Below are 12,662 nucleotides of genomic sequence, written 5' to 3'. Positions count from 1 at the left end.
TGGAAGGTTTAGAGGAGCAGTGTAAATTGGTCTCCTGAAATGGTGTCCTAAAATCACATCTGATGCTCACCTCAAGCACCAAAGAAAGCAGCATGAAGGAAAAAGGAACAGAGTCACTGCAGAAGGCAAATGGTCAGAATGACAGAGCGTAAGGTAAGGGATAGAAACCTCAGCACAGCAATGCACAGATCTGAAAGTGATTCACTGACCCCTGGGCCTGAAGCCCATAGGAAACCTCCCCAAAGGCAGAGGCTGGTCATAGAACTGCAAACACACCTTGTTCTTTTACTCAGGCAGTGGCTTCTGCTGAGTGAGAGGCTCTGCTTTGTGAGTGCTCTAGGCAGAAAGGACAGAGTGTTTTGTTTTGCCTCACTCCTCTTGAAGACCAATTAAATAAGCAGCAGAGGAGCTAATAAAAGAATTTTACTTGAGAAGAAAGCTTTGCTTTGGAGTTTCCCTTTAAATGCAAAAGGCCAATAGAATCTAAACTTCACCATAAATTAACTTACTGCCATAACCAAAGAAGCCCAGCCAACTAATTGCACACCCTAAAATTTTATGTCAAATTTTCAGCCTCAGTGATGTAAATTGCAAGAGGAAGATAAGTCTCTGACAAAGCATTTGGGTACAAAATTGGTACTGGTTATGTGCATATCAATTTGATCTTTAATACCTGTGCCATTGGGGATTTTGCAGATTGTCAGAGAGGTCATTCAGGAGCTTGCACAGAATGTCATCAGTGGATACTGAACAATAGTTTAGACTCCATATTTCTAATTCTAATTATCAATGTCAATGGATCTCTCAGAATTGGAGGGGATTTTTGAAGACGCATGGATATGCTAGTACCTGTGGAGTTTCAGAAGAAACATCTTTAGAAGTAAGTATGATTTAGAAGTAAATGGAAGTACAACTAGAAAAAGAGTATAAACAGGCCATAGAAGATTAAGTTTTAGATAGCAGGCATAGATTTACCTGTATCTATTTACCTGGAAAACATCTAGGAACATTTGCTAATGTTTTATTCAGTGTCTTTCAAAGAGATTTTCTTTGAAAACAGATCAGGCAAACATAGGATGATAAATACCAAACCTGTTTTTACTGGCCATTGCACCTCACACAGGACCATCCAAAGATGAATCATTGTAGCACTACAGGTTTAAACATGTCTCAGCACACAGAATTTTTTGTTCACAAGTGTTCATCTTGATCATGTCTCTGCATAGCCCAGACAGGAAACAGCTTCAATATGGTAAGAGTGCTAATTAAAATACCATAAAATAAAACTTTGTCAAATAATTGTGACTGATAAAAGAAAGAATTGTACCTATGGTGATTTTGTGTTTAGGAGAACAGTGTAAAAAAGAACATCAGTGCCACAAAGTGATGATAATTACAGGAGATGTGCTAGTAATGAGGACAAAAATTTAAGAAAATTAAATCTTGGTGAGCTTTAGCAGTCCATGGAACTGTCACCTTGTCACATAGGTGACTGTGTCTCAACAAACACACATCAGTGACAAAGAGCTCCACAGTCTCTAAAATTAGATTTACATCTGGTTCTTCAGAAAAATTGCCAAGTTATCCTCAGTCCCAGAAGGGAAAGCAACAGCAAATTTGAGCAAAGTCTGCCAAGGTCTTCTACAGGTGAAATTCACATGGTGCTGGGCCAATTGAGCTCAAGGTATGATACAGCAAGAACCCAGAAGATTTCTGCAAGCTCCTCATTGTGGGCTCCTTTCTGTAGGTTGCCTGTTGTGAGGCTCAAGACTTCAAGAAACCATCCAGTGTGTGTGACTGACATTTCACTAGTTATAGAATATATAGGTTTTAGAATAGTTGATACTCCAAATTATTTAATATTGATGCAAGTTAATTTTATTATTTAGGTATATATTTAAAAGGGAGAAATTGTGTTTTTACAAGGCTCTAGATAAGACTTATTCACAGAAACATAGAATATCCTGAGTTGAAAGAAACCCCACAAGGACCACTGAAATCCAACCCCTGGCTCTGCACAGGACACCCCAGAATCATATCATGTGCTTAGGAACATTGTCCAAGCATGTCTTGAGCTCTGTCAGGCTGGTGCTGCCCTTGGGAGCCTGTTCCAGTGCCCTGAGTTTTCAGGACTCAATTCAGTTGCCTAAAACTCAGCATTTAGTCACATTTGAGATACTGTGGGCTTTCCAGACACAGACACAGAGCTGGCAAATCTGGCACAGCATTTTCAGAAGAGTGATGGCCTTCTGCACCAGACATAAAACACTTTAAGACACTTTAAATATCATCATACCCTTAGCTATCGGCCATGAAACCACACTCAGTGCTTTATGAATGCTCAGCCAGTGCAAACCTAATGAGACAGCATCAGATCCTGAAACAAGAAAACATCAGATTCCTTGGCCCTGAGGGTCTCCTGAGCAGAAAAGATATTTCATTAAAGAGGAATGGACTGGAATTCATGTCTGACCTGGAAGCCACCTGAGGTGTCTGGAATGAAACTATACAACTTCACATGGACAACTGAATCAGCCTAAATTTATGTGATCTGAGTCTATGTTTCACCACTATGTTTCACCCCTATACTCATACATCAGTTCTCTGCAAATGCTACAGAGAGAACACAAAGTAGGGTAGAGCCTGTCTTCACACCACAGCAGATGATGCAAATTCTCAGTAACACTTCTGCTCTAAGGTACATTGCTGGGGAGGGTTTCTCTCCTTGTCGTGGTTAAGCCCTTAAGAGAAAAAACAAAGCCCACATCCTCTTCATTTATGCATATATATTGATAGATTGGTAGATAGAGATATATTCAAGAGTGAATAAGAAGGAACATCAGACAGAAATCATGGGTGCTTTCCTCCCTTGGTACACCTTCACTGCTGTCATTCTCCTGGTAATTCATGGAGGTAAGTATGTAATTTAATACTTTTGAAAGTAAGTCCTGATGTACAGAATTCTAGTTAAGCTAACACTTATTAATGTAAAGGAAGTAGTCACAATTATTATTTGTATTCTTATAATTAGTTCCTCTCCACTGTCTGCATGTGTTTGATCTTTCACACTAACAAAATAATTTCTGAATGGGTCTTAAGGAAAGCTGCAAAGTCCAAGCTGTTTGGAGGAGTTCTGAGTAGAGAACATAATGATTATCTCATCGTTCTCTCCAGAGCCATACACATACCTTAACTGCTTGATTTTCTCTTTTTCTGGAAAACAGATTATCATAATGTGGCTTCTACTACATAGTCTGGTTTCCATGCACAATATTTAAGATATGGGAGACAGTTACTTGCAATGCAAGATAAGAAATTAACCATATCAGTAATCTTCAAGAAAAGAAATCTGAGCAGAAGCAACAAAACTTTGGTGTGGGGTACCCCACTGATCTTATTTCAGTATTATTGAAATGTAATGAAGTTATTCTGCTGTGCAGTTTTAAAATTCCACCCTGAAGACCATCATTGTGACATATGTGCACACTTGTGTGTCTGTATCCTTTCTAATTACAACTGCCATGTTTTCTAAGAGACTTTGAGTGTCTGACAGTATTTGTCAGCTCAGCTGTATGTCTTGTGGTTTATTATTTTAGGATTGTGCGTGGATATCATTGGAGGAAATGAAGTACAGCCACACTCGAGACCATTCATGGCCCAAATCAAGGGACCAGGAGGAATTATTTGTGGAGGAGCTTTAATTAAGGAAAACTGGGTGTTAACAGCTGCACATTGTAAAGTGTAAGTTCTTACTCTTATTCAGAGATTGTCCTTAGTGAGTCTCCAATATCTGTTCAAGCAGGAGAGTTAGTATCTCTGACAATTTTATCCATTTATCATGATCATGATCAATTTTATCCATTTATCATGATCATGATCATGTTCTGATTACTGTGCATTATAGGTTCTATCAGCAAATTTGTTATAGTGAGTTTAAAAATATAACAAAGTATACTGGTCTCCACTGTTTCTGAAGAGATATTTAAAAACTTCTAGATACACATTAGCATAGAATAGAAACATTGAAGCAGTGAATTTGTGGGGGAAGTTTTATCCCTGTTTTCTCAGTCAACCTGTACACTAGATGAGAGGAGTGTCCAGTCTAAACTGCTGCTCTGAGAACAAAAATAAATTCTTGTAATTTTATTCTATAAGAGATAGGCAATTCACTGCAGAAAAGACAGCATGTGGTTAACACAGGAGCAAAAATCCTCCAAACAGATGACAGAAGACGGTGAGAGATCTCTGCCTTGGTATGTTGGCTTGCCAGCCATCTTTCTTCTCCTACCCAAATCAAGATGCAAATGGATATTTGGCTCTACTGAGTCCTTCAGCAAGGCAAGAAGTGAGTTTTGAATTACACATCCCATCCCTACTTGCTCTTGTGGGGAGGACTGAAGCTGCTGCTGAGCCAGACCTCACTCAGGCTCTGTCAACAGCCTGACCAAGACCAGTGAGCCACTGGACTCTGCAAACATCAGAGAAATGTATCCATCTCTCCTCCATCTCTGTCCTTGTCCAGACAGGGAGATCTGTGGGACCTACTGTGAAGAGAGCACTGGGCCCAAAAGCTGTGCATTAACAAAAAGTAAAGAATGTTTCCAAATGAGATGCCATTTAAGAGAAAATGCAATAAATTATTAACTTAATGATGGCTCAGTCAACAGACAGCTCTCAATAGATGAAGAAAAGGAACAAACGCTTTCCCAGGGTTGCATTTTCCACAATAAAACATGAATGAGTGCCAACATGCACATCTCCTGGAATATTCTCCCATTCAGCTGTAGGATGCGTTGTTTGCCCAAAACCAGCTGTACCTGTGGTCAGTTAGTAATCTCTGCTTGACCTGTTTGGCCAAGGAGTGCTAGACTTCTGGTCTCTGTCAGAGAGCCACAGCAGGCACAACTCTGCCACCACCTGAGGAAGTATATATCTTGGAAGTATAGAAAGTTGCAGAAAAACCTAGAAAAGAGGAATGAGTTGTGCATCATACAGATTCAGAAAATGGTGTTGAAGTCTGTTAGAGTCAAGCAATAGTACATTTCAATACAGTCAGGATACCTCTGAACTAACAGTGCTGTGGCCTATTTTCTTAAATTTTCAGCACAAATTACAGGACACAGTTGGTGAGACAAGTACCCACAGCAAATCTTGTGCATCCACCACTCATTCAGTTCCCAAAAGGAAACAATGGGGATGGATCCAGAGTCAAGTACCTGAAACCTTTCTGTGCTCCTGGGAAGATGAAAATAAGATAGTATGAATTTGATTCACTGAGTCATATTTTTCTTTTAGCTGTTGTATGAACAAGGGGTCATCTTTCAGATATTTTTAAATTACTGTTGCTTTTCAGGCACAGGAAAATACACTGTAATAGCTGGTCATTATAGCACCACATTAACCAACAAAAAATTTAGGGTTACATCAAAGTGAATCCCAATAACTATGTGGTCCTCTCCTCAGGGAAAAAAGCAAAGTTATTCTTGGAGCCCATTCATCAAAAAAAAGAGAAAAAGAACAGCAAGCTTTTCAGATTGCAAAAGGCATTCCTTATCCATGCTACGACCCCAGTACCAAGGAAAATGACATTATGCTGCTTCAGGTACAGACTTATATATCACTTGTGGAATATACACACTACACTGAACTATTTTCTTCCTTCTTGTCATCTAGGGAGATGAGCCAAGGGAGATTCTGGTGGCTTTTTTTTCTGGGGTGATATAGTCTGGTCTGCTAATCCAGCAGCCGGGGGAATTGGGGATGAACTGGTAACCAAGGCAATCAACAATTCCTGTAATGGTTGCCACGGCTAGTATACAAATTCTGGAGCTTGATCAAAATATTTCTGTTTCTGGCTTTTCCATAAAGGAATAAAAATACATGGTTAAAAGCACTAACGTTCTGTCTGAAAAGGAGGTCTAATTAAAAACGTCTGGCTTTTCTGATCCTCAATTTTGCCAGCATCAGTAATTACTGTTATTTTGTCTTCTAAATGGTCTGAGAGCCAGAGAAGTAAAATAAGATGTTTTTTAGAGCTAATAGGTCAGCAGAAGATAAGTGGGTTCTCATGAGACAAAGAATACTCATTTTCCCATTCTTACATTGATGACATAACTACTGTCACAAAGAATTGAGGAATCTCAGAAAGGGATTGCATTAATTACCATAATGGGAAAGATCTAATGGTTAATATGCAAGGACCTCTGTTAGACTGTGCCATAATACTTATTTTCCATATCTTCTACAGCTTCAGGGAAGAGCAAAACTTAATAAAGCTGTGCAACCAATCCCCCTGCCTCCTTCAGATGATGATCCCAGACCAGGAACAGTTTGCACAGTGGCAGGATGGGGTGTGACTACCAATCGTCCAGGCAAGTTCCCTACTGCCCTGATGGAAGTCAATATCACTGTCATCAGGAGGGAAATATGCAACGATAAAAATCATTACAATGGCAAACCTGTCATAACAGAGAACATGATATGTGCAGGGGCTAAGAATGGAAAAAAGGATTCGTGTAATGTAAGTATATTTACTATGACTGCCTAAATTGTATAATAAAAATAAAATATAATGTACTAGCATCATACATTTACAATCTCTCAATGAAGAATTTCATCAAATATCAGTGAATTTACCAAGGCTTGTTCTTCTAAGCCTTAAAATCAAACTTAAGATGAGTAAATTCACCTTCACAGCCTTTCAGTATTGCAGTTGTATCCAGGCACGGCAGAGAGCTATCCTCATCTTCAATACCATCAGTTTAATACTAAAATGTCCACAAAACATTATATGGGCCCATTCGCAAGCAGCTGATCTCAGTGGAACAACTTATTTGATGTCAGAAGTCTTGAAGTAGGTTTTGCTGATAAAAAGCCTTTTAACTGGCTCCCAAGTCAAGTACACAACTGTGTAAAAACTACCACGTTTTAAAAGACTTAAATATTGCATTTTAAAAGGTATCAGTTTCTGGAGACTTACACTTTCCATGAGGAAAGTTTTCAGTTTATTTCTTCATTTTCAAAAAGACTAATTCTTCCTTAGCACTGAGTTAGATTCATTCCCCATTACACACACTTGAAAAATTAGATTGAATTCTATGAAGCCTTTTTTTTGAAGCCTTTTCTTTCATTTGTTTTACTGATGGAAATCCTAATTTCCAAGGAGGAAAAAATGATCCTTAATAACACTGGCTACATTTTTATTTTCTCCATCTAACTAGTGGAAATTTTATTTAAAGGAAACATTTTTTAGCTTTTGTTGATTTGAATTACTATATTTTCCCTTTTTCTAGGGGGACTCTGGTGGACCTTTAAGATGTAATAATATTATGAAAGGCATCACTTCATTTGGGAAGCAGAAGAAATGTGGCGACGCTGGTGGCCCCGGTGTCTACACCCGACTCACAAAGCGACACCTTGAGTGGATAAGGAAAACCATAGGGGGGGCCTAATAGATTTGGTTTGGGCCACATGATTTGTGTAAATGAAATGGGCTTTTAAAAACAGCTTTATTAGTCTGGCAAAAGAGGTATTCTCACACTGAATTTTGGCAGCTTGATGTAGTTCTGTTATGACAGCATTTATAGCTTATACTGTCAGCCATGGAGTCATTGGGGGTATTTGGGACTGAGGATTCCAACGTCCCTGTAGTGCATGTTCACACTGAGTTCTACACGGACTGGTATTTCAAACCACGAACCTAATCCTTGTTTGGGTCCTCACTCCTTGTCTGGTATATAGCACTCTTTTGTACCTGGACTTCTGCAAAAACCCTGAAAGTTAGTGGTGTGCTAGGTACGGGTACAGACGCCTAAAAAACTTCGTTTCTCTGCAGCAAAGCTCTTGGTTTTATTGGTGTAGTGGATTGTAAAGCTTCAGAAAATTAAATTGCAGCAACGCTGGGACATAGGTGTTAATTTTCTAACTGTCTTGTATTTGGAACCTCTAGATTTTATCAGTTTATGTACTTTGCAATGGCAATAAAAAATCTACTGCTTTCAGCTGTCAATTTATGTGGAAAGCTCTGTCTCTTGCAGCATAGGTAGTCTATGTACTATCTGTAGGATCTGTTTACTATCTGTGTAATGTTCCATGCGTGTTAAATGTTTGCAAAACATACCAAAATAAGCAGCATTGTGTTTAAAAAATCTTCTGAAAACCCATGCTTCAGAGAAATTACATGACCATATCAATATGGTACAGCGCTGTTGATAATATAAAGCACTCTTAATTTTATGATGCCAGTACTGCTGTTTCAGACATACAGTGAAATTTTTAAATGCTTCATCAAGCATTTTTCAAGTAGCAAATAGACCTCTTGTGAAAAATGCTTCTGCCTGCTTCTGTATTAACAGACTTGAACATTTTTAATGCCATGAGCACCTCAAGAAGGGCTTGGATTTATTTTGTGTTGCTTCAAGAGGTTTTTACTTGGAGGTAGACATTACCTAAGAGAAAGCAGGGAACATTCAAGGGTGGAGATATTTTGCATGATTTTAATTTTAAAATTATTGCTCCATCCATCCTAAACAATTAAGCACTACTTAAAAACACAATGAGAAAGCACAAACTGGAACTTTTTTACACAACTGCATTTACCTGATCTCATTACGAAGAGACAGTAGTTTTCTCACAGAGAAGTAAGGAAGGATGAAGACAAAGAAAGCCTAAACTACAGGGATCTCTACTGGAAATTTTGATTATGAAAAACATCTTTTTTTCCCTTTGTTACAAAACATTACACAGTCAGAACTTTCCACATTCCTATTCTTATTCATAAATGGTTTTTTTCACTCTTGGTCTGAACATACAATATGTACACCCAAAGGGATGCACAAACACAAAAACAAAGCAGAAGCAGAGAAAAATATTCTCAGACAAATAAGATTGCATCAGTGAAACTGAGAGGAGAATTTGACACACTGACTGCTGCCAACACCCAAAGCAATGACTTGATTCTGTGTTTAAACACACAGGAAATAAGAAAATTCAGTATTTTTTTATTCTTGCAAACTACCTAACCCCTGCTTAGGCAAATATTCTAAAAACCTTCAGGAAACAAAAATGTCCTTATCAATCTGTAGCCCACCTAGGGCTGTTTCACTCTTCCCATGCATTAGTCTTACTTCATTTCTTTGCTCTTGTTTTCACTGCCTTTCTTTCATCTTGCTGTTGCATTATTTCTTCATTCTGCTTCCTTTTCGGTATGATTTTTTCTTTTTCCCCAAAAGTCACAAACAGCACCCTTGTCAGTGGAAAATCCCTCTCAAGCCCTGCAATTCAGTATTTCTCCATTTTCCAGATGGTGGTTCTGAACCAAGTGTTGGAGAACCTTAGAGGTCAGGAAGGACAGGTTCTGACCAAGGAGAAGTTTTTAATCCATGAAGAAATGTGCTACAGACACATGTGCAGCCTTCCTCTTCCACCTTGAAATTTAGGACCTATTCCAAAATACTTTTAAAATGGGGCTTTTTTTTTACATAGATATTTTTAGTGATTTGTGCAAAAGCCTGTAGAGTTTGGACTTACATGGCAAAAACAAAATTTCACCCTCTGTCACTACTGCCAGTAGCATAAACCTGTAGAAAAAAGAAGCAGCAAGAGCAAGAGAGAACTGCATTTTCCTCTAGATGGGGAGCTCTCTGCTCAAGAGGCATGATATGAGCCCATTCACCATAGAGTTTCACCTATGCTTCTGTTCACTATGGAACAGAACCCACACTAGCTAAGAAAAATGCTATGATAATTTGATGTCATTGTTTGCTTCTCAGTCTGCCTATATGAGATAATTGGAGGGAAGTAACAGGTATAAACTGCATCACACAAATTCATGTAACATAACATATACGCAGGTAGCTTCAAGTCAGATCATGTAGGGGCAGAACAGGGCATGTCTGCTAGACTTAGTGCTTTTAAGTGTGGGAACAAATGGATTCCTCAGTCGTTATATTCCAGACAATTGTTTTGTCGTATTAATATATCAGAGAAGAAAGACACATGTACTGTATGAGCAATGAAGTTTTTCTTCCGGCAAAAATTATTTTTGGATTCTATATGTTGTACAGTGCTCCATCTTGGACAGGAGGGATGAAGGTCTGATTTTAGTCAACCTAATTTTTCTTAAACCTCTGTGCCACCCCTGGAGATTCAGTTTTCAGTGCATACAGACCATAGACGAAGAACAAGTTGACTTCTTGGAAATGACTTCTGATTTCTTCTCATCATGGGCCTGAGCACCATACCAGGCATGTAACTGTCAATGAGCTAAAAGAATGCCATATTCTACAGGGAGGAATTCAGGATTTCAAATTTTGACCAAGACTTTGTATGTTAAGACCTCTGCACTGGCAGAATGAGGCAGCTGTGCAAGAACATGGTCAACTTTCAGCAGCTTCACACTCTGCACATTCAGAAAAAAAGCACTACAGTATACATTTAATTTCACTTCAAATTAGTTACAGTCTGGAATGCACACTTAGATGTCTTCTCAGACATGGTCACGTAATGGATCTACAGGTCACACAAACAAGGTCCTCTCATAGTTATGGACTTTTGAAATCAGTAGCTTCTCCCACTTTTAGATATTGTGCTTAAATACATCTGGGGCAATACAGCTTGACTTGTCAACAATGAGCAGTAAGTAACTAAAATATGAGAAGTTCTTAGGCTGAGAAACATGTGCTTTCTTATTTTTGACACTTCAGCATCCAGCCAAATGTGCATGGTTTCAGTATTAGACAGGTCCTTCCATGCTACGGCCTCTTATTTTCTGTCATGCATCTCCTACTATACTGGATATAAATGATATAAATAGCAAATATCATATCATATAAATATCATTTAGGTGCTGCCAAAAGAAAAGAGAGAATTTCTGGGCAAATAAAAAAGTGCATGAGCAAGAGACTAATTCTACTCATTCTTTTAACATTCAAAATGGGGGGAAATATTTTTAATATTCCTAAAACCTTTTAAATTACTTAAAATACCATTTTGAGTATTTAAATCAGATTCTAATTGTCTGATAAAATCTCCAGAAACAAACTTGTTCATATTAGAAGATAGACACAATATAAGCTATTTCCCACACTTAGACATCAGCTTCTTGGTAGCTATTTCTCAATTGACAACCAATATTAGCATTTTCTAATCTGCTTTAAAGACCACATGAGATGACATGAGAGCCCAGTAGCTGAGTAGGAGGTTTATTGCAATCCCTTACTAGGTAAAAGAGATGAGTGGTCTCAACGTTCCAAAGTTAAATTTAGTGACCACATAACTTGTGAGCAGCACAAGATGAGGTTTTAAAAATCATGAGAACTAAAGACATGATGGTTTCACATTCATTTACAGAGATAACTTGTGCCCCTGTTTGTCTCTTCTGCATTTGTCCACAGTGTAATTTTCCACAGACTGGCTCTGCTCTGGTCCCCTAATATCCTAATCTTTCCCAGCTACAGGAAGCATTCTAAATAAACTTCCAGTTGTGAAAAAGTGATAAAAGAAAGGAATCCAAACAATACAAGTTTCTGAGCTCAGGAAGCTTTAAATATAAAAACGCAGGAATGAAGCCTTACCCCTTACCTCTGATAATTCCTAACAATGACAACAAAGCTCCAAAGGTGCTTGTAGGCAGAACACAATGAATAGCACTACTGCTCTGTATCTGAACAGCTTCTGAGGCCCAGTCCTGACAGCCTTACTTAGCTGTTGGCACTCTACAAGTCTTGCAAGGCAAACATATGTTAAAGTCCAAGGGTTTTATTCCTTGTGAGCACTAAATAAAATTCACAATACAGTGACAGCTGCACTGTTTGCTGGCAACCAGAATTGAACTGGTACCCTTAAGAAATGAACTAACTGTTGTGTTTGGCCCAAATAGCATGTTCCTTTGACTATGCCCATCTGAATTCTTAATTAGATTATTACATAACGATGCATAATAATAGAATTATTATGCAATTTTTTGTAATTTAAATCACTGTCAAATATATTTGGTGGGTTCAAGGAAAGGAAGCCATTAAAAATCAGTTAAGGCATTTTCCTAATTATGCTAGTTATCATTACCATTATGAAAACAATAAACAATTCCTTGTAAATCATTTCTATTTAATTATATATTTAACCTAGAATTCTAGGAGTATTTAGACAGATTCCATACAACAATTTATGTGATACACAGAACAAGATTGATTGGTCTCTGCTCACTATAGTCTCTGAACTATTCCAGGCAAAATACATAAATTAGTATGTGGTTACCAATGGGGATGCTAAGGTAATGCAAAATTTATTGCTAGAATCCAAGATAAAAGTTGAATCTAACAATTTATGCTGGTGCTTTACACAGGTTGGATTCCTTCCATGTTTGCTAACATAATTGAAATATACATTACATTATTCTTCAGAGTTAGGATATTTTTCCTTTAGGGTAAGACAAGCTACTAAGATTTCACATAACAGACTGATAAGAAAATTTGTTCTTTTAAATAAATTGTACTGTCCTTTGCCATGTTTTTATTGGAAGGAAGACACATATTTTGAATTATTGAATGGGCTGAATACATTAATCACTGGCTTTCAAGAAAAAAAGTCACAGGAATGAGGTCAAATAACTGTTATTAAAAAGCTTTGTTGCTGTGCATGCTCTCCCCAGACCCATGTTGTTT

The 12,662-nt window shown here is 38.0% G+C and overlaps 1 protein-coding gene across 1 annotated transcript; it reads left to right on the top strand.

The window, feature by feature from the left end:
* Positions 1 to 2,818: 2,818 nt before the first annotated feature.
* GZMA (granzyme A) lies at positions 2,819 to 7,991 on the top strand. The gene is made up of 5 exons (XM_041470793.1): positions 2,819 to 2,913; positions 3,597 to 3,741; positions 5,464 to 5,602; positions 6,248 to 6,520; positions 7,293 to 7,991. Exons 1-5 carry the CDS (start codon positions 2,853 to 2,855, stop codon positions 7,449 to 7,451), a joined length of 777 nt encoding a protein of 258 aa, XP_041326727.1. The 5' UTR covers positions 2,819 to 2,852; the 3' UTR covers positions 7,452 to 7,991.
* The last annotated feature ends 4,671 nt before the right edge of the window (positions 7,992 to 12,662 follow it).

This window comes from Pyrgilauda ruficollis, unplaced genomic scaffold, assembly GCF_017590135.1.
Source record: "Pyrgilauda ruficollis isolate IOZ18807 unplaced genomic scaffold, ASM1759013v1 scaffold25, whole genome shotgun sequence".
Taxonomy (NCBI): Eukaryota; Metazoa; Chordata; class Aves; order Passeriformes; family Passeridae; genus Pyrgilauda; species Pyrgilauda ruficollis.
Note: the sequence above shows the minus strand (reverse complement) of the source record. Positions and strands in the feature narration are given on the sequence as shown.